This window comes from Pelmatolapia mariae, linkage group LG2 (genome assembly GCF_036321145.2).
Source record: "Pelmatolapia mariae isolate MD_Pm_ZW linkage group LG2, Pm_UMD_F_2, whole genome shotgun sequence".
Classification (NCBI taxonomy): Eukaryota; Metazoa; Chordata; class Actinopteri; order Cichliformes; family Cichlidae; genus Pelmatolapia; species Pelmatolapia mariae.
Window position 1 is genome coordinate 11,742,604 of NC_086228.1, and position 24,295 is coordinate 11,766,898.

Below are 24,295 nucleotides of genomic sequence, written 5' to 3' on the forward strand. Positions count from 1 at the left end.
TTGCTAAATGAAATCAATAAATATTCTTGTTTTTGTTAACAATGTCTCATATGTTTTAAGTACATAAACTAAAAATAAATTATTAATCGTGATAAAATTATTTATCATTCACTTTTAAAGCCCAGAGTTCAGAACTACAACACTCAGTATCCTCCTACAGTTAGCCGATTGGCCGGAGTCCCGCGAGGGTTTACGTGGCACTGCTGTGACAGGCGCATGCTCAGTTTGAGTTCCGTGTGTCCCGGCAGGAAGATGGCGTCGCTCCCGATCAGGATGCAGCCGTGTCTGTTTTCAGTTTTACTCCTGAACGTTTTGTGCAGCTTCGTCTCCGCGCTGTACTTTCACATCGGAGAGACCGAGAAGAAATGCTTCATCGAGGAGATTCCGGACGAGACCATGATTATAGGTGAGAGGGGGGTGGGGATCTGTAGGATAATAACAGCTAAAGTTTAGTGTGTCCTGTCTTCAAACGTGTGTACTTTTTCAAAAAAAAAAAAATATATATATATATATATATATATATATATATATATATATAATTAATTAAAATAAATATTATAAAAATAGTTCACGATAGCATGACTTAATTTTATAGGAAGGCAAATCTCCGCAAGAATCTAAACTCTAAAGTTTGATTAAAGTTTTCATGAAGGTATTTTTCCATTAAAGAAAGCTGTTGAAATAATAATTCATCAACTCTCAGTTTAAAGTGGATCCTTTGGTTGAATCCTCCTCTATAATTTAATCCAGGTTACATTAAAGGTAAGTTTATTTCAAAGTTAACCAGCCCTCCTCTGTTTGAATGAGAGAAACTACCACATGGTACACACCATCAGCCTGGCAGAAAATCTGTCCGTTCAAAGAAGCTTTTCCTTCAGCATCTTAATCTGCACAATTTTCATCAGATTAAAGGTTAATTCGGGATCATTTCAGGTGCATCTCTCACTAATGCATCTGCAGATAAAGTAAAGCAGTGAACTGAGAGTTAACTTCAGGTTGTGATAGTGAAGGTGTTTTCTAAAGAAAACAAAGCAAATTCTGTTCTGTTGCATTTACTGTTTTTGTTTTTCATTTACTGAAACATAAAGTTTAAAACATAAATTAAAAAGTCGACATATTCAACCGGAAGTTGATAAACTGATGTTGGTTTCAGTTCCAAACCATATTCATTCGAACTGCTCACTAATCAAGCCGTGTGTGTCTGAACAGGTAACTATCGGACTCAGCTGTATGATAAGCAGAGGGAGGAGTACCTGCCGGCCACTCAGGGTCTCGGCATGTTCGTGGAAGTCAAAGATCCTGATGACAAGGTGAGCATAAAGTTCATGTACTTAAAGAGTCTATGTGGCGTCGTGGTTAACGCTCAACTGTACAGCCACATATGCCTCATATATGAAAGGTCCTCAGATCAAGACCAGGAGGAGACAAAAACCCAGATTCAGGAAGTCACAAGCTCAGAGTGTCAGTCCCAAGCCTGGATAAATGTGGAGGATTACGTCAGGAAGGGTACCTGGAACAAAATAAATCAAATGTGTGGATCCATCTCCTGTGGGGATCAGCTCAGAGTAGCTTATATATTTTGATATGTGCAGTATTTTTACGCCTGGACTGTGCTCGAGGAGCTCGGCAGGATTCACAGTAGTTCAATTTAAAATGTTCCTCCTTCAGCTCATACTCTGAATCAAGATGTATTAGCTCCTCCACCTTTAAGCCAACTTGTTCTGATTGGCTGCCAAAGCTTTGAGCAACAGGTGGGTGGGGCTTCCTTGCTTTGTGAGATTACAGCGATGCAGAAGAAGAAAAAAGTGTAATAAACCGAGTGTTCAGAGCAGTCTGCAGCTTTCAGCTCTCAGGAGTTACAGTACAAATGCTGAAACTCTGACTTCTGCTTGATGTGGAAGATGTTTTGTTTGTTCCCTGCAGGTGATTCTGTCTCAGCAGTATGGCTCAGAAGGACGCTTCACCTTCACGTCGCACACACCTGGAGAACATCAGATCTGCCTTCACTCCAACTCCTCCAAGTTCTCGCTGTTTGCCGGCGGCATGCTGGTGAGGAGACGCTCAGACACACAAACGAGAGCTTCAGCAGTTTATTCCTTTCTGTTCTGATCCGTGATGTTCATAAACGCGGTTTGTGATTTTTGTGATGTGTTGAAGCACGTTCACCTGGACATCCAGGTTGGTGAACACACCAACGACTACGCTGAGATCGCTGCCAAGGACAAACTGACGGAGCTGCAGCTGAGAGTCCGACAGCTGGCGGAGCAGGTGGACCAGATCCAGAAGGAGCAGAACTACCAGCGGGTCAGTCAGAAACGCCTTGGCGCTTTTTTGTTTTTGTCAGAAACACATGAAGACTCTGAACGTGAATCAGAGCCGCTGATTGCTCAGGCTCTTTGATATTATGTACACGCCCAAAATACTCTCCTCCTGATGTTCTTCTATTCCTGCCTCAGCTGGTCATTTAGATTTATTGTGACTTAAAGCACAAAAAGTCACCAAAGTAGAAAAGCAAGAACCCATTTTGCGTTTCTGTCAGTGGAGTCTACATTTATTTAATACAGATATGAGGTTTATGTTTAAAATGTTTATTTATTATTATTATTATTATTTTGCTACAAACTCAATTCTGAAAATGTTCAGACACTGTGTATTGTCATAGCTGTCAAAAATGCCAGCGTTCAGGTTTAACCGGCGCCCCCTGCCGTCTGTTTTTCCCTCAGTACCGTGCGGAGCATTTCCATCAGACCAGCAAGAGCACCAACCAGCTGGTCCTCTGGTGGTCCATCATCCAGACCCTGATCCTGGTGGCCATCGGTACCTGGCATTTACAGAAACAGTTTCGTGAAGGTAAAAAGCTTGATCAAACATGGCAGATATTTACAGCGTGTACAGAAACCTCTGCTGACTCGTCCTGTGGCGTTTGCTCCTCAGTACACTTTGGCCCTGTGGAAGAGGACTTAAAGTATGAACTCTAGTATTTAAAGAAACGACTAAGATTTGTACCGATCCAAAAAGCCCACACGAGGACGCCGTCACCTGGAGAAGGCGGATATGGAGATGAGCCCCAGCAGGAACTCGAGACCGTAGAAGCAGAGCAGCACAGCATTGAGCAGGAACTCGAGGCGCAGGACGAAGGTCTGCAGCAGAAGGTAGTACACGGCGAGCGCGGTGCAGGGAAGCAGGACAAAGAGCAACACGCAGGAAGCCAGAGAGCGCTCACACAGGTTTCCCTTCCAGCCTGGATGGAGACGCAGTTTGACACTCAGTTTGTGACGTGCGTGTTGTGTGTGTGTACGACATGTTCTTGTGAAGCACTTTCTTGTCAGACACATAAATGTTATTGTGTGATCACCTGTGTGTCTGCAGTGTGGCTAAAGTGAGGTGGAGTTACTCAAACACACACCGACCTCATTATTTCAAATGCTGGTCATGTTTTATATGAACATCCAACACTGGAGCACAAAATACACATTAGCTACACTTAGAATGTAGCCATTTTTAAATATATTAAATATAATTTTCACTGTGTGCTGTCAGCATTTTAAAGGTCCAGACTGCTAAACAGGAAGTGGGCGACTCCAACGCTGTTTATGAAGGGGCGAACATTTTCACCTGGGAGAGTGAGGGAGTGTTGGAGCCTCAAGTGGACGTCAGAGAAACTACAGCTTTTTACACATTGGGCCAGTAGTTGTAAATGACATCATTAGCACCAGATGAGTCTATTTCTGCTAAATTTTGGCTTGATGTCAGCCATCCCTATTTACAGTCTGTAGGTTTACTCTGAATCCACAGACTGTAAATAGGAGATGGCAGGAGCAGCAGCGCATGAACTTGAGACAGATAAAATCATCTTATCTGACTTCTTAAAGGACATGAAAAACCATTCCTGTTATAAATAAAGATTTATTCAAAATGAGACGTGACTTTGCTCACCGTTAAAGATCCGCAGAATCTCGAGAGCGAGGAAAAGCAGCAGCAGCACGACGTCCAGAACCAGGTTATCTGACGGGTATGGCAACAAAACTCCTGCAGAGAGCAGACATCAGAACACCATCAACATCAACACAACCCCCACTATCATCAGCCTCTCTATCTTAATAAACACCACCATCATAATCATAATCCTCTCCTCTGGTTTAAACTGTGGAGGATGTTAATTTGAGTTTTTAAATTGAATGTTTTCTTTTGTAATCATTTTATTATCTGTATAATTCTAATATTCTTTCTTCCTGTATATTTCTCACGTGTATTATTTTAAAACCGGTGGGGAATATGGTCTTCCCCCCTGTCTTTATTGTTAATGGTCTAGTCCACTATTTACTTGGACTTAACCAATTAACCTATTAACCAGTACCAACCTGTTATATCTCAGCTGGTTCATCTATGAAGATGTGATTGGTTAATTTGAATTTTTTTCTGTTTCCTGTCTTTTATTTAAGCACAAATTCTATGTGTTACTATAACCCTGATGAAGGCCACAAGCCGAAACGCGTTGGTCAGTCAATAAAGTTGCTCCTCTTTCATTTTAAGTGTTGCTGGAGTTTCTACGTTGTGAGTTTTTCATCCTCTCCACGCACCTTGGCAGTAGGTGAAGCTGTGCCAGAAATTTTTGCTGTTAATTGGATGTAACCTGTTTAATTAAAGTTCTTCAGCTACAATGGACCCACGTATGACTTCTTATCAAAGTGAGTTTCAGGCTGCAGCTGAACAAAAACAGGAATATTAAGCTTTTTTAATGTAAAAATAAAATGTTAAGTTAAATGTGACTCGATCTTAAAAAAATAAAAGCACGTTGGACTGAGTTCAGACTTTTGTGAGTTAGGCGTACATCAGCAGACCTCCTGAAGGACTCAGATTTCGTGGTTTATTACACGCTAGGGTATAACTGTGCACTTTCTGAGCTTGGAAGCTTCGACGGTAGATCAAGTGCACCTCAAACTCAGTCCCAGTTCAGCTCGAGCTCACAGCGCTCGGTCAAAAAACCGAATTCTCTGTCTTGTGCAATCGTCTGCGTGAACGGCACCATTTCTCAAACTCTGAGTTCTGCGCTGCAGGAGAAAGAGGAGGTAGAGGAGGATGGCTCTCACACACCTTTATAGATGAACATGAGGACCTCGGCCAGGTAGAAGGCAGCAAAGTACCAGCTGTTCAGGTAGAACAGCACCTGCAGAGGAGCGGACGAGAGCTGAGGAAGGGGAGGTCAAGGAGAAACAACGGCAGACACAAAGTCACATGACCTGCAGCTCTGCGTTAGAGTCAGGTGAAGGATACGATTGGTTGGCTCCCTGCAGGAAAAAAAGTGGAAACAGGAAGCAGAGGAGTGAGTTACAGACTACAAACAGGACAGATCAGATTATTGATTAACCTGCTGATTGTATTGGTGATCTTGATAATATTATTAATGATATAAAATATTTAGATATTTATTTAAGTGATTTCGTTGTACACAGATTTGCAGGTATGCTTTCTTTCTTCTGTCTCTTTTGGCATATCTTTGACATTTCTAATGTCTGTGATTGTTTTTACAGCATTTAATAATTTATTTATATTCTTTTATTATACTATTCTTTATAAAGCAGCTTTGAGCTCCAGGATGTCTGAACTGGGGATTGTCGTTCACGCATCTATGTCATCACTTCTGAATTATTGCAATTTTTAAATTTCTTTGTTCTCTTGTCTTAACGAAGCTTTGCTGGAACGTCTGCAGGGTCATTCAAGTGCCGCTGTGAGGGTCCAGAGTGAGTCACTGCTGATTCAGCTGCTCCCCGTCAACTTCAGAGTGCACTTTAACTCTAGAACACTATCGCTGGGTGATTTTCACCCGAGCACATACATTTACATGATTTCTCTCTCCTGCAGCTGTTAGTGTGTCGAGGAGATTGTGCCTTCACCAGGGAAGTCTCAAATGTCCCAGGAATGGGTGTATCAAAGACCAGCTTTCCAGCGTCATTCTTTTTTTTTTTTAGGAATTTTTTGTTCTTGAATTCCAGATTTTTCTGTAATTTTGGAGCATTACTTTAGCATCCCCCCACGACACTTTTTTTCATTTTGTTAGACATGGCACAGTTGAAAGTAAAAGCTGACCACTCTGATTTGTCATGTGTTTGATATATTTTGATGACAAGTACTTTTAGTTGGTCATATTATATCGGGTAAAAATCACCCGGCGTTAGTGATTGTGTTACTATTTATAGCGATAGTGTTCTAGGGTTAAGAGTCTGGTTTTGACTTTTAGAGCTTTGCAGGGACAGGAACCTACGTACATCTGTGAATTTTAACATCCATGCACTGCCAGCAGCTTCCGTGGTCATGTTGTCAGGCTCTGAGTGTCTGAGATCTGTGGACTCTTTCAAAAGTCAGACTAAAACTGATATTTTTAAACTTCCTGTTTAATGTGTTGTTTTGTGTTGTTTTTAGGCTTTAGCATCTTTGTTTTCAGTCTTTTCAACGTGACTAACTGAACTGAAGAGACTAAATAAGGAACCACAGCTGCTGTTTCTGTGTAAAAACATGTGCTGCGGTTCTTTATCAGTAATGTTAGCGTCTCTCTGACTCTGCTGTGGTTTGATGAGCTGACAGAAACCTGACGTGTTCGCTGCGCTGACCTCAGCCTGCTCAAAAATAAATAACCATATACAGTTTTATTCGCCCAGTAAACTCTCCCGTAAACTCTCCACTGACTGTAACTGATGACATATTTCAAACTTTAACACTGCAGCTTCACCGCTTTATCAACAACAAAAACCTCACACTCACCGGGTGCTATGTCCGCTTCAGCCCTGTTGCCGTGGATACCGTTTGATTTGGTCTACGCATGTGTGAAAAAGGCTTTTTCCCGCTTTGGTCTTTCACAGTAAAAGCCCACGAGATTATTTTTGTGGTCTTATAGTAATACAAAATAATAATAACAGGCATACGTCAAGGCATTTTAATAACAACCCAGTTTCACTTATGAAATGAAAGATTTGTTTTCCTTTGCTAAATAAAATCAATAAATATTCTTGTTTTTGTTAACAATGTCTCATAAACGCACATTTTGAGTATTTTTTAAGTACATAAACTAAAAATAAATGAATAATCATGATAAAAATTTATTTATCATTCGTTTTAGAAGCCCAGAGCGTTCAGAACTACAACACCCAGTATCCTCCTGCGGTTAGCCGATTGGCCAGAGTGCCGCGAGGGTTTACGTGGCACTGCTGTGACAGGCGCATGTTCAGTTTGAGTTCCGTGTGTCCCGGCAGGAAGATGGCGTCGCTCCGGATCAGGATGCAGCCGTGTCTGTTTTCAGTTTTACTCCTGAACGTTTTGTGCAGCTTCGTCTCCGCGCTGTACTTTCACATCGGAGAGACCGAGAAGAAATGCTTCATCGAGGAGATTCCGGACGAGACCATGATTATCGGTGAGAGGGGGGTGGGGGATCTGTGGGATAATGCTAGCAGCTAGTTAGCCGAGCAGCTAACAGCTAAAGTTTAGTGTGTCGTGTCTTCAAATATGTGTGTACTTTTTCAAAAAAAAAATCTAAACTTAATTAAAATAAATTTTATAAAAAATATCTCACGATAGCGTGATATAATTTTATAGGAAGGAGAATCCCCGCAAAAATTTAAACTTTGAAGTGTGATTAAAGTTTTCATTCAGGTTTTTTTCCATTAAAGAAAGCTGTTGAAATAATAATTCATCAACTCTCAGTTTAAAGTGGATCCTTTGGTTGAATCCTCCTCTATAATTTAATCCAGGTTACATTAAAGGTAAGTTTATTTCAAAGTTAACCTGCCCTCCTCTGTTTGAATGAGAGAAACTACCACATGGTACACACCATCAGCCTGGCAGAAAATCTGTCCGTTCAAAGAAGCTTTTCCTTCAGCATCTTAATCTGCACAATTTTCATCAGATTAAAGGTTAATTCGGGATCATTTCAGGTGCATTGCTCACTAATGCATCTGCAGATAAAGTAAAGCAGTGAACTGAGAGTTAACTTCAGGTTGTGATAGTGAAGGTGTTTTCTAAAGAAAACAAAGCAAATTCTGTTCTGTTGCATTTACTGTTTTTGTTTTTCATTTACTGAAACATAAAGTTTAAAACATAAATTAAAAAGTCGACATATTCAACCGGAAGTTGATAAACTGATGTTGGTTTCAGTTCCAAACCATATTCATTCGAACTGCTCACTAATCAAGCCGTGTGTGTCTGAACAGGTAACTATCGGACTCAGCTGTATGATAAGCAGAGGGAGGAGTACCTGCCGGCCACTCAGGGTCTCGGCATGTTCGTGGAAGTCAAAGATCCTGATGACAAGGTGAGCATAAAGTTCATGTACTTAAAGAGTCTATGTGGCGTCGTGGTTAACGCTCAACTGTACAGCCACATATGCCTCATATGTGAAAGATCCTCAGATCAAGACCAGGAGGAGACAAAAACCCAGATTCAGGAAGTCACAAGCTCAGAGTGTCAGTCCCAAGCCTGGATAAATGTGGAGGATTACGTCAGGAAGGGTACCTGGAACAAAATAAATCAAATGTGTGGATCCATCTCCTGTGGGGATCAGCTCAGAGTAGCTTATATATTTTGATATGTGCAGTATTTTTACGCCTGGACTGTGCTCGAGGAGCTCGGCAGGATTCACAGTAGTTCAATTTAAAATGTTCCTCCTTCAGCTCATACTCTGAATCAAGATGTATTAGCTCCTCCACCTTTAAGCCAACTTGTTCTGATTGGCTGCCAAAGCTTTGAGCAACAAGTGGGTGGGGCTTCCTTGCTTTGTGAGATTACAGCGATGCAGAAGAAGAAAAAAGTGTAATAAACCGAGTGTTCAGAGCAGTCTGCAGCTTTCAGCTCTCAGGAGTTACAGTACAAATGCTGAAACTCTGACTTCTGCTTGATGTGGAAGATGTTTTGTTTGTTCCCTGCAGGTGATTCTGTCTCGGCAGTATGGCTCAGAAGGACGCTTCACCTTCACGTCGCACACACCTGGAGAACATCAGATCTGCCTTCACTCCAACTCCTCCAAGTTCTCGCTGTTTGCCGGCGGCATGCTGGTGAGGAGACGCTCAGACACACAAACGAGAGCTTCAGCAGTTTATTCCTTTCTGTTCTGATCCGTGATGTTCATAAACGCGGTTTGTGATTTTTGTGATGTGTTGCAGCGCGTTCACCTGGACATCCAGGTTGGCGAACACGCCAACAACTATGCTGAGATCGCTGCCAAGGACAAACTGACGGAGCTGCAGCTGAGAGTCCGACAGCTGGTGGAGCAGGTGGACCAGATCCAGAAGGAGCAGAACTACCAGCGGGTCAGTCAGAAACGCCTTGGCGCTTTTTTGTTTTTGTCAGAAACACATGAAGACCCTGAATGTGAATCAGAGCTGCTCGTCTCTCAGGCTCTTTGATATTATGTACACGCCCCCAAAAAATCAGTTTAACAGAACATTTTCACCACTTTACCTGCTGTCAGCACCAGTTTCCTGACAACATGAAGCTTGTACTCTCCACCGGACTCCATTCATTAAAACAGATGTTTTACCTCCTGATGTTCTTCTATTCCTGCCTCAGCTGGTCATTTAGATTTATTGTGACTTAAAGCACAAAAAGTCACCAAAGTAGAAAAGCAGGAACCCATTTTCTGTTTCTGTCAGTGGAGTCTACATTTATTTAATTCAAATTAGGGCTGCCACGATTAGTCGATTAGTCACGATTATGTCGACTATCAAAATCGTCGACGACTAATTTAATAGTCGACACATCGTTTGAAGCTTCGTAAGATCCCAAAAGACGCAGGAATAAATAGTAGGATTTAAGGGTGTAATAACGGACTGAAACAGAAGATGGCAGCACTGCATGTACAAGGATGCCAGCTGCCGTTAAACCCCGAAGAAGAAGAAGCAGTGTCCAGTATCGTAGCTGTGTCCAAATTCAGGAACCGCATCCTCCTGTGGCCGCATTTGTAGGCTGATTACGTTACAGCGACACGATGAAAGCTGAATTCGAAGACTCCGACAAATGCGGCCGACATTTCCACAGATTTGAAGGATGGGTCGGGTGTATACTTCGTGGCCCAACCTATCCCAGAATTCATAGCGTGGCCCTGCTCAGTTTCCAACAATGGCGGCAGCTAGTTAGTTTTAATATTACTCTTATTATTCTTTCTGGGTCACAAAATAAACGTTTAACATATTTTCAGGCGAGAATGTAGCTGTGTAAACTTCAAATATCTGCTCAGTTTATCAAGACACCACATATTTTCAAAAGCGCTCTGACGTTTTGGGAGACGTCTGTTACCCACTAGCTCGATAGCGAGCTGAGGTTCAAGGCTCACTAGAGCCGGTGAGAACACCGGACTCCCGGCAAATCGTTTTCAAACCCACCGCCGTCTTTCGCTACTCAGGTTAAACATGATATATAAGTCACTTAGATAACTTAAAAATGTTATTGTTTGGCTTTTTTCAGTATTTTATTTGTTCCTGAGTAAATCGGTTTGGCTGAGATTGAAGTTATAGTTTTTACACAGCTGAATAAACGTCAAGCAGACAACTGATTATCAGAAGTGTGAGATGCTCGAGAATATACTCCGGTGACCTGTTATATTTTAGATAGCAAGGAGCAGACGGCTGAGTTTATTAAACTCCACGGAAACAATCTGCAAATTTCATTAAAATTTAATAAACTATCATCTTGTCTTTATTTTTAGTTAGCACATACCTTAAACACTTAAAGCTGTAAGCTAATGATAGTTATATAAGAGCAGATGCATGCTGGTGCAATAAGCTGTACGTTTTACGTCCAATGGATGCATGATCTGATTAGTCGACTAATCGCAAAAATAATCGGTGACTAGTCGACTATCAAAATAATCGTTTGTGGCAGCCCTAATTCAAATATAAGGTTTATGTTTAAAACGTTTAGTTATTATTATTTTTGCTACAAACTCAATTCTGTAAATGTTCAGACACTGTGTATTGTCATAACTGTCAAAAATGCCAACGTTCAGGTTTAACGGGCGCCCCCTGCCGTCTGTTTTTCCCTCAGTACCGTGAGGAGCGTTTCCGTCAGACCAGCGAGAGCACCAACCAGCGGGTCCTCTGGTGGTCCATCGTCCAGACCCTGATCCTGGTGGCCATCGGTATCTGGCAGATGAGACACCTGAAGAGCTTCTTCGAGGCCAAGAAGCTGGTGTAATCTGGAGTCTGAGTGTGTGTGTGTGTGTGTGTGTGTGTGTGTGTGTGTGTGTGTGCGTGTGTGTGTGTGTGTGTGTGTGGTGTCTACTGATGGATGCAGTACTGAGTGGCGGCGGCGTTGCTGGCGGGCGGCAGAAAAGACCCAGCTGCAGGATTTGGCTTGAAAAACATGTTTAAGATTTTTGTTGTTACTGTTTTCGTCACCGGCCGTGATCGTGACGAGCGTTTAACCTGATCGTTCAGGGAATGTGTGACCCACCCTCTCCATATTTATTACAGCGCCCGGCGGCGGAGCGGTTTTAGATTTTCTCCCCCTCGCTCGCAGCATGTGTTACTGGCCCATAGAGATGCAGGTCTGCGGGACTCGATAGTCACGTATACGTTTGATCTGAGCTCAGAAATGATCATCCAGATTCATTCATTAATCCACAGATCTGATGGTTACTGAGACGACGTGTGAGCTCAGTGTTTGCGTACTCGTTACCAGGGACGGGAAACGTTTTCTTTGTTTTTGCAACGCTGACTAAAAGTGGGGCGTGATTTTTAACGCTGCCGCTCACGTTATTGAAGATCTGAAACTGTCTTATTTTATTTTACTGAAACACAGAGTTGTTTCGATGTTTCACTTCATCACATTACTTTCAAGTTCTGGATGTTTGTACGCGTTTTTTGTGTCGGTCGGCGTTGCTGCAGCTGTCCTCTGTGTTTCGAGTCTGTTGCTTTTGAGAACATCTCAAGCAGGCTTTGCTCACTGTAATCAGTCCCGGAACTGATTTACTGAAAGACTCCTGGAGCTGCTTCAGTTCAGGGGCTCGTTCGAGGCTTCAGGCAATTTTCAAGGAAATGTGATATCTTTGGTCGACCGTTCGGGGTGATGGTCGCTGATCTCAGTTCAAATTTTTTCTGTTTTCAGATGAGATTTAGTTTCCTTTTAACAATAAAGGACGGGTGATCGTGTTTTCAGTTTTTAGAAATGTTCCTGTAGGCGGGCTTTAAATCAGATGGTGAAATATTTTGGGGTCGGGAGAGGGGCTTTTTATTATTTAGCGTCCACGTGAAACTCTGTGATTGCACTCAGAATAAAGTTCAGTTGGTTTGAAGGATGGTGTGGTTAAATGACATTCTTGTAATATTCCCGCCAAAACACAGCTCATAAAGTCACAAAAGAGTTTTTATACACAGTAATTGTTTTCTTTTAAGGGGAAAGATATTTTAAAAGAAACCTGAGTATTGTGACTGCAAAATATAATAAAATTAAGACAATAAATCAAAGTGTTTGTGTGGTTGATGAAGTCAAATTTAAACTGCTGTTATAAACCTTCAAGAATCACTGTCTAAGGCAGGGGTGGGCGATCTCAGTCCACGAGGGCCGGTGTCCTGCAGGTTTTAGATCTCACCTTGGGTCAACACACCTGAATCACATGATTAGTTCGTTACCAGGCCTCTGGAGAACTTCAGGACATGTTGAGGGGCTAATTTAGCCATTTAAATCAGCTGTGTTGGTTCGAGGACACATCTAAAACCTGCAGGGACGCCGGCCCTCGTGGACTGAGATTGCCCACCCCTGGTCTAAGGTGTAAAACTCAGAAGTGTTATTGTATATTTGGGATGTTTAATCCAAACATTTTCAAGTATTTAATATAAAATATACTGCTTTAATTAAAGTGATCAGGGATTTCTTTGTTGGTGGAGAATTAAAAACTTTTGTGTTAAGGCAAATTTTCTGCTTAAATTTTGATTTGATGTGTTTGTACTTTAAAATAAATTTGAGATTCTGATTGGAATTAAAAACGATGGTGTTAATATAATAAGATCAAAGCTGCTGCTATTAACAAAACACGGCATTAAACATCTCAAACAGCTTAAATGAAAACAGAAAAAGGATCAATGTGTTTCAGTACTGTGCACAAGTTTTGAGCCGCCCCACATTTCTTTGTTTTCCATCCAAAGAGCCAAGCTTTGTTTTTCAGCACATCTCCGGGCTTCCTGAAGGTCTTTATAAGTTTTTCTTTCTTCATTATGTGACTGAAAAGTTGTTGAAATGAAAACAACAACATGAATAATGTCTGTTTTTAGACATCTGATGCTTTACTCAGCTTTACACTGAGTTTCTTTTTCTTCCTTTTTTTAAACACCTAACCCAACAGTAGAATTAAACCGTACACAGGATCTTGCTGACATTATACAGTCCGGTCCAGAGATTAGACTTATGCAGGGGGAAACTGTTAAAGACATTTTAAGCTATAACCAGAATATGTGTGATTTTTGTGAATTTTAATCTATATTTATTTGCATTCTTTGCTGTATTACTGTTAAAATTGATTTAATAAATCAAGAAGTTGAAGATGAGCCTCTTCATCAGAGGTTCGGGCTGATGAGGTTTTGGTTGTCTGCAAACAGCTGGCAGCCTGAGGCAGCACATCCAGAACAGACCTGACAAATTGGGGTTTCTGAGGATGGCTTCATTCTTGACTTGCTGCTGTACCAGAGTGACACTCAGCTGGAGGCCTGCAGTGCCCCCCATCAGCACATATAAGAGCTACAGGTACACGGACACAGACAGGCGAGTAAACAAGGCTCCTCTGAAGTCCACCGAGGAGATGGAGAAGAAAGCGGCTCCTCACTGTACGTGGCACTTCGTCACCAGTGATGATGCATCTTATTCTCAAGAGGAACATAAACAAGTTAGCCGCTGTTTTGTCAACAAGGGTGAAGGTGGAGGCGTGTCCAGGTGCTACAGTGACACCAAGAGGAAGGAGCAGGTGAGCTGCTCTGATGTCATCAATGTCAGATCGACATGCTGGTCCACCTCCAACATTGCCCCACACGAAGAGGTGGTGCATCCAGATGTTTGCATATGCAGCGGATGTCGGCCTCATCCACGGATCATCTCCCGGTGGGACTGCAGGTGACCTGTTACTTACTTTTTCAGGATCCAGGTGTTCTTAAAACTAACAGAGCACTAAGTCGGGTAAAGGTTCATTTATGTTATAGATGTGCGGTTAAACTGAAATCTTTGGTACTGAATGAGAACTGCTCTCATAAAAATAACAGGTTAACATCTGTGCAGGTTTATCCAACAGGACTGAAACATCTGAAGAACATCTGTTGTCACTTTACAGCAAAACAGCGTGTCATATTCTGTGTTAACAACAGCAATATTAATAATCTGTAGCACAGGTGGCAGTAAAACAGGGATATGTTTTTGTTCAGTCTCTAAACTCACAGCAGGTCTCCCTGCGGGTGTGCTGCTCCTTTAATGAGACAAAAACCATAGGAACCTTTGCTTATACTCGCCGCTGTTCCCCATCGGACTCGTATAGAGGTTGGACCACAGTACAGTCAGCTTGCTGTTCTTTCAGCGGGTAAAAACGCTGAAATATTCTTCCAATCGGAGCCTGTCGTGTTAAATTTTTGTTTTGACAGAAATAAAAATTTAGCAGACACTCGCATAGGCTCGGTGAGCGTCGGTAAAGCCCAGGTTATAGCCGGGAGGAGCTGAGTTTGGACCCGGAGCGGCGATGTGAGCGAACCGCTGATGCTACGTGTACAGTTAGCTGCGGAAGCTAACGGACCGGAGGAGGATTTAAATCTGAGCAGATGTTAAGCAGCTGTACGGCGGCAGCAGAGCGGGGCACAGAGCCGAGGGCCGGCATGGAGCACAGTCTGGTCTCCGTCAACACTTACAAATGAGGAAAGATGGAGGAGAAAAGCCTTAAATAACCAAGCTATAATTTATAACAACAAGAAGGAGAGGAGAGAAGCTGGTCCGACTTTACAGCGAGTCCGGCAACATGATGTATTCATCCAGGAGGAAACCCGTGCTCTACTTCAAAGAGGACAGGAGGTGAGAGGAGAGCATGAAGTTTGTTTTTCCTTTCTCTTTCTTATTTTCATGCTTTGATTTAGTTTCAGTAAGTTTGCCACAGCCGAATGTCAGACTCACTGAAGGTTCAAATATATCACGGAGAGGTTAAAATCACTGAAATAATCTAGATTAAAGCCGTAAATTTACGATTAAAAAGAACAATTAAAAAGTAACTATACAGAAGAACAGATTTCAGAGGGGAGACGAGAGAAACTGTCAAATTTACAAGGAAACCTTGCCCATACGGAAACAAATTGCATATATTCAAGAAAAGATTAATAATTTTTTCAACAAATGTCAGATTTACCCGTAAAAAAATATACAGCAGAAAATACAGCACATTTACGGGGAAAAACTGGTAAATTGACAAGAGAAAAGACCGCCAACTTTCCCGTAAAAGTGGGGAAATATGCAGGGGAAAATGCCTCAATAAAAGTCATGCTGTTTAAAAAAATATGTTGTTGGTTTTGTTTTTTATAAAATAAACAAAAACAAAACAAACAAACGTGGCTCTTTCAGTTTAACAGCCTGTTTTATGGGTTTTATTTCTGGGTGTTATTGTTACACTGAAGGGGGGAACTCATGTGAATTCATTGATTTTAAATTTCTTCTTCTTTGAAAAATGTCTTTAGCTTGTTTGTGTGGTATTAAAATTAAATGTAAAAGAAGTGATGGGAAATCACCAGAAACCTCATTGATATTCTTTCTTGGCTTTGAAGAAGTGATCCATCTAAAGCTCCCGGGCAGCAGGAGAAGTGAGTAAAACTTCAGCCTTGTTGTTTCCACCAGCGGTTCCCAAACTGTGGTTCAGGGACATCCAGAGGTGCTTAAAGTGATTCTGTCAGGGAGTCTTTCTTCCTTTATCTTTCCCCAGTTCGTCATCCTCACATCTTAAACTTAATTTGTAGCCCAGAGTTACTCTAGTTTTTAAATTTTCGGATTAGTTTTCATTATTATTGTATGGAGAGCATAGGACAGAGGTGGTGGACTTTTTGACTCTTTGTCTTTTAGAGGGTAAACACATCCATCAGAGATTCGTCAGAATTAAAACTAAGACTAAAGAATAAGGAGATTTCCTCTGTGTTCATTTTATTATTCACAAAATCATTTAAGAGGCTGCCCCTCAGGACTCGACCCGAATCATCATCATCTCCTTTATGGTGACAGATTTGTCACAGCAGCTTTAAGTCTTTGCACTTTTCTTCTCCATTAATGACTTTTGCATCACACCAGGTTATCTTTAAGGAAATTCCCCATGCATTGTTGAAGCATTTTAACTGTTTTTGTCCGATTCACTGTAAAAATGTCCAAAGTTGCCACCCCAGAGTGTCTACATGCACAGCAGCATGGTGAGTTTTCTGTTTGAGACACAGTTTGGGAACTCGTGCTGTTGCCTCCTTGTTGTTAAGTTTCTTCGTTTTACTGATTTCTCTGCATGCTTTGAATATTTGAGTCACAGCTTTTATGTTCAGCAGCTTGTTGACTAATCGTGATTTAAAGAAATGTTCTTCGAAACAAAAAGTGCAGCATGTGTGCATTCAGGTCTGAAACAGAAAATCAGGTGCTTTTGTGCAGTGTTAACACATTTTCAGTACCTTAAATAAAGCCAATTTCTTTCAGATTAACAGATTCAGAGATATTTGGGTGTGGCATGGTAGTCTTTACTGAGCCCAGAGAGCTGTGAAAAGTGGTGACAGTAGTAACAGTAACTTTATTTTTATATTTAAGAAAGAAGCACAAAGACAGGAACGTTTTCACCAACAGAAGATATAAACTTTAGATGAAAGAGGAAGTATAAAGTGTTTTGTTGGAGCGCTGATATCGATGTGAGCACACAGACATGATGTAACAGCAAGAAAATGCTGATATCACCACAGACAGGAAGTAATAGGAGAGGGTAGGATTCAAACCATCAGGGCCAAAAACAGAACAGGATCAAATAAACCGAAAGAAAACATTTTAAATTTACTTTCACTTCAGTTTCTTCTTTTTCTTTTCTTCTTGTTTTTTTTGCCTCAGTGATTTAACTTCTTAGCTTCCTCCTCGAGGTCCCTGAAGGTAAACCGGTTTACTTAAACGAGTCCCGCAGGAATGTAGCGTGTGCTCTGGGGGCAAAAAACATTTCTACACACAGATTAGTGAACAAGGCCGAATTCTAGCATTACTTCATGACTCCACCCACTCCTCCAAATATGGTCACTTCAAGAAAACAAGATGGTGGCGATGAAAAACGCCAACGCTGAGGCGTCAGAAATTGTCTGCGAGGAAATGTGAAGAGTGCATGACAAAATAAACAATAATAGATTAGCTCAATGTACATCACCTGGTGATGGTTTGTTGCTAGTGGACTTTTCTGACTACAGTTGCCTAGGTAACCCTCTGATACTGCACAGTCATCTCAGTCAGCGCTGCCCTTCGCTCTGCCTGGTTGTCACTTTGCCTCCTACTTTGTGCCACCAGTGGTCACTTTATTTCATCACCTAAAACCATCGACTTTCTACAGTCGCTGGTAGCCACGCCCCTGCTGGGATGCTGCTGGTCATTTCCCGTGTTCGCCCTCTAATATCAGTGTACTGGTTTGTTGTGTTCACTGACCACAGGCAGTAGGATTCTCAGGTTTTAAAACCTTTTCATACGTGTTTAACAGCTCATGTCGAGGCCTGAGTCAGTGGTTTCCAGAGTTGCAATTTTATGTTGTTAAATAAAGTGAAATCATTTCTTTGCACCTGTAAATGAGCCTTAATCTGAACCCAGCCAATCTCTGACCACTCCACTTCTTCTTCTGTGCATCAGGTACCTGTCTGGTAAATGCACCGTCTACAAGCTGTTCGGGCTGTGTATGGTGCTGGTCCTCGTCTCTCTGCTCTGGCTGCAGCTCAGCTGTTCAGGCGACATGTCTGCGACGCACGGAGAACGATGCATGCCCCAACAGCCGGCGCCGCCCTGCCCGGCCAGCGGTCAGGCGTCCGTGGTAGACGACCCGTCTTGGGGGCCTCACAAACTGGCCATCGTGGTTCCCTTCAGAGAACGCTTTGAGGAGCTGCTGGTGTTCGTTCCCTTCATTCACACGTTCCTCAACAAGAATAAGATCCGCCACAAGATCCTCATCATCAACCAGGTGGATCACTACAGGTGAGGCATCCTCTCCAACCACAGAAGAAAATATGTCAAACAGGTGGCCCAGGGATCAGAACCGGTTTGCTGTTGCTCACTTTGATGGCCACTTTTCAATAAAATGCTGCATTTACTGAGGTGGGAAAATGTGGGAAATGAGAAATATTTCTGGATCTGTGTGATTGTTTAAGTCAGAAAGATGAAACATACGTTCAGTTAGAGAAAGTCAACACCCGAAGGTTTTAGCCACGCTGCTATAATCTGTACTTTGTAATGTAGTGAATGTAGTGACAGGAAACTGCAATGCAAATGGCTGTTTATCATCTTTTTGATAAATATCACCTCCTGTGATCAGTTAAATCTCAGAGGAGACGATGGTTTCAGCTTTGTTAACATGTTAGTTCTCAACATGTTATAGAGCAGTGACGTCATTGGCTCAGCTAACTTGGCACAGTGGCTAAAAGCAGTTTGACATCCCACTTTAATCTGTTCATGTACAGATGAATTATTAAATAATAAGAAGTGAGGAGACAGTTACTTAAAACTAGTTTTACATTTGTAATAATTTCTAAAACATTCAAACTTTAACGTTCAGAAGTAACTATGATGACAACAAACAGCCAAGTAATTAATAGGAAATGGTTTGTGTGTGTGTACACAGTATATACTCTGCTGTAGGGATGGGTACCGGTATCCGGTGCCATGATGGCACCGGTTCTGACATAAACGGTAGTAACCAGACCGAAAAGCAGCGCACATTTCGGTGCTTTATTTTCGGTGCTTTTTTTCCTGAGCTGTGATGACTTTAGATTTTAGCCAATCATTTTACGTTTCCGAGGATAGTAGACGGGGCCAGGTACGTACGTTCTTTTAGAGCAGAGCTACAGATTAAAAATGCCCAAGGCAAAGCAGTCAAAACTCTGGCTGTACTTCACAGCAAAATATGCAAACTCAGCAGCCTGCAACAAGTGCTTTAAGCTGATACTGTGCAAAGGAGGTAACACCTCAAATCTGATGAAACACCTGGCAACGCATAGCGTTTTTTTAAAAAGCCGAGAAATGCGCCGTATTTGATAGCTTGCTGCGAGACCTCACACCGAGCACATCTACTGGGGGTGTGTGGTGCCTGTTATCGGACCCGGAGTTAACAACATCCCCCAAAAACCCGAAGAGTACAGTCCTGGCCCCTAGCCCTGCCAGTGTAGCAGAAATGATGGATGATGATGGCAGCAGCAGCCGTTCTTCTCTGCGTGAGTAGCTTAATGTTGTTCGTGTGTAATTTACGTTGAGTAGGCTAACCACGTCATTAAATTAATGCATGTAAGGTGAACTAGCAAACATCATCATAGCTACATGCGGCTGTCTTCTTGTTTGATGGCAGATACTCCCTTCACCCAGGCTAAAATGACCAAAGAAAAAGTGGAAAACAGTTAAACATGAGAGGTTTTTGGACAAAGTTTGTGTTTTTTCCATTGTTTAAGCACTGCTTCCAGCCAAGAGTGATACCATATATGCCCCATAGCTGCAGAAAAGGCTAACATTGTTATCTTTTTTACAAAAAACAGCTGAACATGAGAGGTTTTTGGACCAATTTTGTGTTCTCCATTCTTTAAGCACCGGTTTGAGCACCGTTTAAGCACCGGCACCGGTATCGGATAAAACCTAAACGATACCTATCCCTACTCTGCTGTCATTTACTGATAATTTACACACACATCCTGAAGACAACCTTCAGTAGTAGGTAGCAGATCTTTAGGACGAGAGTTTGGTGGGTCACATGATCATCCGCTTCAATCCAGCATGTTGTTAAAGCAAATGGTCGCCTTCTTGTTGAAGATCGGGTCGAATATTGTCAGCGTTTCACTGAGCACATTTTTTCACACCTGTGTCCTGAAACAAGAGTGGGTTGTCTCGCCTTCCTTTAGCTTACCTGTACGTATTTACCTGTGCTCTGTCGCTCTGCATTACCTCTGTGGCCTGCAGTGCAGCTGGATGTTCATGTATGATGTCACCAGGTGGGTGTTTGTGGTTAAAGGATGTAAAGAAGTCCACCTCGACAGCTGTGCTGGTTTAAACACTGATTAACTCCAGTTTTGTTGTCATTTTGTTGAAAAAAAGGTTTTGTCATCAAGGGTCAGAGTTCATTAGACCGATATCAGAGGTTTGCAGGTCTAGCAGCTGGTAGATAAAATGGAGTATCGTCTGCATAAAAAGTTATAATTAAAGTTGTTTTTGTGAAAGACTTGGAGCCGAGGGTTAACGATGGTGAAAATAAAAGGACCTAAAATGGATCCATGAGGGACGCCACATTTAGGAAAAACAAAAAACAAAGAGAATTTTCCTGCTCAGGCAGAGATTTTAAATAGAAGGATAATTTAAAACTTGTCATTGCAACAAACACAGAAATTAGGATAATGTGGATTTCTTACCTGTTCTTTCAGATTTAATCGGGCATCTCTGATCAACGTGGGCTACATGGAGAGCGGTAATGACACCGACTACCTGGCCATGCACGATGTGGACCTGCTGCCCCTGAACGACGCTCTAGATTACGGCTTCCCAGAGAAAGGGCCGTTCCACGTGGCCTCGCCGGAGCTTCACCCCCTCTACCATTACAAAACCTACGTGGGAGGAATCCTGCTGCTTACCAAGAAGCATTACCACATGGTACTGAGCCTCGCCACGCCGGCTTTCACACATTTTCAAAGGCTCTCCCAGGGCTGCGAGGGTCGCTGTGGCACATTAAGAAGAGTGTCTGGAGAGACACTCACCTGCATTTTAGTATCGTTTAGGACAATAAAGCCAATATAAGTGTCAGAGCATTGAGCTATATCAAATACCTCTGCTGAACGTCTCTCTTTACTGCTCTTTGCATTGGGGGAAATCTGACGAGGGAATACATTTTGTCCCTGTGAGGTTAAAAGATTTGTGCATATATAGACCAGAGTGGGGGGTGCAGTTACCCAAATTGTCCACCAGGTGGAGCCATTTAACTGTCTGTGATCTTGGCTATGGTTCTATCAGCAGATTTATGTTCTATAGTTTAAAATAACGTCATCGATGGTGTTTTTATTGTTGCTCTGCAGCTTTCAAATTTTAAATGAAGCTAATTCTTCGGCTCTGATGCAGAACATGAACTTTTACCCCCCATTGTTTCCCTGCAGTGTAACGGGATGTCAAACCGGTTCTGGGGTTGGGGCAGAGAGGACGACGAGTTCTACAGGCGGTTGAGAAAAGCAGAGTTACAGGTAACAAAACCAAAAAGAAAACCGCCTGAACAAAAAGACAACAAACAGCCTGGTCCTCATATCCGCCACACGGCGTTCATCATTGTTTTTAAAAAAGAAGTTCACAGATGTTGCAAAAAGACTTCCTGTTGGATCCATACCCCATAAAATTCTGTAAAGGCCTTAGGGATTTGTTAGTCCATGAATATGTGTTGTTCTTCCCAGTGCAGGGTTTAGCATCACCAGTTTTATTCAGTTTAAACTCCTAAAATTTAACATATTTCATTTGGGTCTTACACATGTGAGTCAGAGTATTTCAAAGGAGGAGCCCCACTGCTGCCTTTCATGTACATGTATGAAATTTGGTACTGTGTAACATACCAAGATGTACCAAAAACCCTCTTGGAGCCACTTCCTAAGCCCAACAGGAAGTCCTACCAATTTGAATTTAAGAGGTGCTTTTTGTAAGAGGTGCTTTTTGTTGTGAATTTAAGAGGTGCTTTTTGTTTGCCATTTCCAGGGGTTTTTACTTTAGTCTGACGATGATGATGTGTGAGGAAGCGAGTTCTTGTTAAAGGGCATGGCCGTGGCCCTCGGGAATACAACTTGTAATACATCAAAGTGAATCTTTGTGATGAAAGTGCAGAGGGTGTTCTCTGATGGGCTCCTGCTGTGTTTTTTCTCTGCAGCTGTTCAGACCGAGCGGCATCACCACAGGATATAAAACCTTCCTGCACGTCCACGACCCAGCCTGGAGGAAGAGGGACCAGAAACGAGTCGCAGCTCAGAAGCAGGTACGAGAATCCACCTGCTGCAGAAAAGCACGACCGGGTGATTTTAAAAAATCCAGCTTGTTTCCATCAAGGCAGCAGAAACTAAAATTCAACAAATAATTTCACATGTCAGCTTATAAAGTGATAAAGTCGCATCTCTTTACCTTCACTCGTCTACATGACTTGTCAGCCGCGGGTCATTGATTCCCTGAGATAAATTCCAGAAAACAAAAATACTCTGCTGTCTTTATTTTACTCAATAACTTAACTGGACCTGTTGTACTTTTTCTTAGTACCTGTCACACATCGCCTGCTCCAGTGGTGGAGGTTCATAATAAACATGAAGTTTGTAATAATGAGCTCAGTGTGTGAACGGTAACTCCCGAGAGCCAAAAGCTCAGACTGCAGATGCTCCTTACACTCAGTTTACTTGGTTTTTTTTTTTCCAACTGTTGGGTCTGTGTGATGTTACAGAGAGGGGATATCCCTATTATGGTCATCTCAGGAGCCTAAACTCCTCCCACCTACTTTTCAGACTTTAAGAAGAAGCTGCTCAGAAGCTTGAAAGAAATATCAGATAAAGAAGGATTAGGATTATTCTGAACTATGAATCATGCAAAGCTCCTTTAAAAGAGTCTTAGACTAAAAATAAGGAGCTGAAAGAGAGAAGGGTGACAGAAAACATTGTCGTAAAAATGTTTCAGCAGTGTAATTTTAATCTAAAACCATAAAATGTTAGCATTACACTAATGCATGCTGATTGGCTAGTTAAGGATTTAGGTGGCTCCAGCAGATGTTAGGAGCGTAGTCAACGTGCCGGAGAAGCTTCCATGTGTGTAGAAGAAGCAGCTGGAAGGTGCTGAAGGTGATGCAGGAGGCTGCTGCTTGCTTCACGCCCCCTTTTGCCTTCCTTTTTACATCCCGCCACCTCTTCGGTTCTCTTCGTGCTCCCTTGTCGAACGCCAACATGTTCACAGATCGTTTCATGTCACTGCTGCGCCCCTCAACTGCTGTCTCGTGTACCTGAGCGATTATGTGATTTGTGACAAAGTTAATTTTTTAGATTTTGTTGTAAACCTGAGCTGAACTCAAAACAATCTCTCCCCCCCACCTCCCCCTCCTCTTGTTCCTTCTCCCTGTAGGAGCAGTTTAAGGTGGATCCGGAGGGGGGTCTGACTAACCTCCGTTATGAGGTGGAGTCCCGACAGGAGCTGACCATCAGCGGCGCCCCCTGCACTATCATCAACACCAAACTGGAATGCGACCAGAACCAGACGCCCTGGTGTCTTCTGGGATAGCGGGCAGCCAGTTTGAGGACGGCGGTTCCTGTTTCTGACTTTTTTACGGATAAATCTGCAGCTGGAGCGTCCAAACAAATGTTTAATTTACTCTTTGAGGTACATCTCCACATGAAAACTGCTGTTTTAGTAACAATAATTAATAATGAACAATGCGAAGACGGTTTGTCTGCGTCTGACCTCTGACCTCAGCAGCCTGGACGGAGACGGATCCAGTTCAGGACTCGTGTTTTTCTGCTCTTCCTGGTACCTGCTGGCACGGCGTGAACGCAGACCTGCAGCCTGTTTTTTAGCTTTTAGACTCAGCTCGGGGCCGTGCAAATACATGCAGAGAGCGCCGCACGCTTCTCTGGGCGTCACAAGTGTCCGTTACTCCTGCATCATGTGAGGACTGATTTTTAGCTTTTTACCCACGATGGAGGGAAAGATGGAATAAAAACTCATCAGTCAGTGAAGTGAAAGTGTTTTTATTGTCCTGCTGAAATCGAGTCATTCCTTCATGTATTTTGTTTTTTGGTTTTCTTTTTAGGGAAGACTTTGGTCAAAATGGACGCTTGTAGCAGTGTTAGGGTCACTGTACGCTGATTTTACATTTCAGAAATAAACTCTCTGTTTCAACCCATCTATTTGTCTTCTGGCTGGTATTAAACAACCGCTCAGTCATATTCACAGTTTAAACTTTTGTTGTTTTTCTTTTTTTTCTTTTTCTTGTGTCACTTGTGTCCAATGGACAAAACAAAAACAAAAAATCTTAATGGGATGTGTGTGTTATTCTTTTTGACTGTTTTATTTTGAAAAATGAATGAACTAATGATACATTGATTCATTAACTTTGGTG

General features: G+C 42.2%; 4 protein-coding genes across 5 annotated transcripts; 3 read left to right on the forward strand and 1 right to left on the reverse strand.

Annotated features, from left to right (window-relative positions):
• Window positions 1-131: 131 nt before the first annotated feature.
• On the forward strand, window positions 132-3,096 carry LOC134640864 (transmembrane emp24 domain-containing protein 9-like). Of its 2 annotated transcripts, XM_063492920.1 has the most exons (6): window positions 134-406; window positions 1,210-1,310; window positions 1,924-2,049; window positions 2,158-2,304; window positions 2,724-2,850; window positions 2,935-3,096. In XM_063492920.1, the coding sequence occupies exons 1-6, from the start codon at window positions 217-219 to the stop codon at window positions 2,976-2,978; spliced, it is 735 nt and encodes a 244-aa protein (XP_063348990.1). In that variant the 5' UTR covers window positions 134-216; the 3' UTR covers window positions 2,979-3,096. The 2 variants fall into 2 exon arrangements, with proteins under 2 accessions (XP_063348982.1, XP_063348990.1); XM_063492912.1 differs by having other exon boundaries at window positions 132-406; window positions 2,724-3,096.
• Window positions 2,711-7,217, reverse strand: LOC134638312 (transmembrane protein 216-like). The gene is made up of 7 exons (XM_063488823.1): window positions 7,143-7,217; window positions 6,760-6,811; window positions 5,275-5,288; window positions 5,095-5,188; window positions 3,937-4,029; window positions 3,007-3,241; window positions 2,711-2,821 (listed from the first exon to the last, which is right to left on the reverse strand). Exons 1-6 carry the CDS (start codon window positions 7,215-7,217, stop codon window positions 3,036-3,038), a joined length of 534 nt encoding a protein of 177 aa, XP_063344893.1. The 3' UTR covers window positions 2,711-2,821; window positions 3,007-3,035.
• LOC134640881 (transmembrane emp24 domain-containing protein 9) lies at window positions 7,218-12,436 on the forward strand. Its single transcript, XM_063492946.1, has 5 exons — window positions 7,218-7,405; window positions 8,202-8,302; window positions 8,916-9,041; window positions 9,150-9,296; window positions 11,029-12,436. The coding sequence occupies exons 1-5, from the start codon at window positions 7,252-7,254 to the stop codon at window positions 11,176-11,178; spliced, it is 678 nt and encodes a 225-aa protein (XP_063349016.1). The 5' UTR covers window positions 7,218-7,251; the 3' UTR covers window positions 11,179-12,436.
• Window positions 12,437-14,504: 2,068 nt separating this feature from the next.
• b4galt7 (xylosylprotein beta 1,4-galactosyltransferase, polypeptide 7 (galactosyltransferase I)) lies at window positions 14,505-24,079 on the forward strand. The gene is made up of 6 exons (XM_063484962.1): window positions 14,505-15,024; window positions 17,839-18,177; window positions 20,601-20,826; window positions 21,324-21,407; window positions 22,076-22,180; window positions 23,302-24,079. Exons 1-6 carry the CDS (start codon window positions 14,972-14,974, stop codon window positions 23,455-23,457), a joined length of 963 nt encoding a protein of 320 aa, XP_063341032.1. The 5' UTR covers window positions 14,505-14,971; the 3' UTR covers window positions 23,458-24,079.
• The last annotated feature ends 216 nt before the right edge of the window (window positions 24,080-24,295 follow it).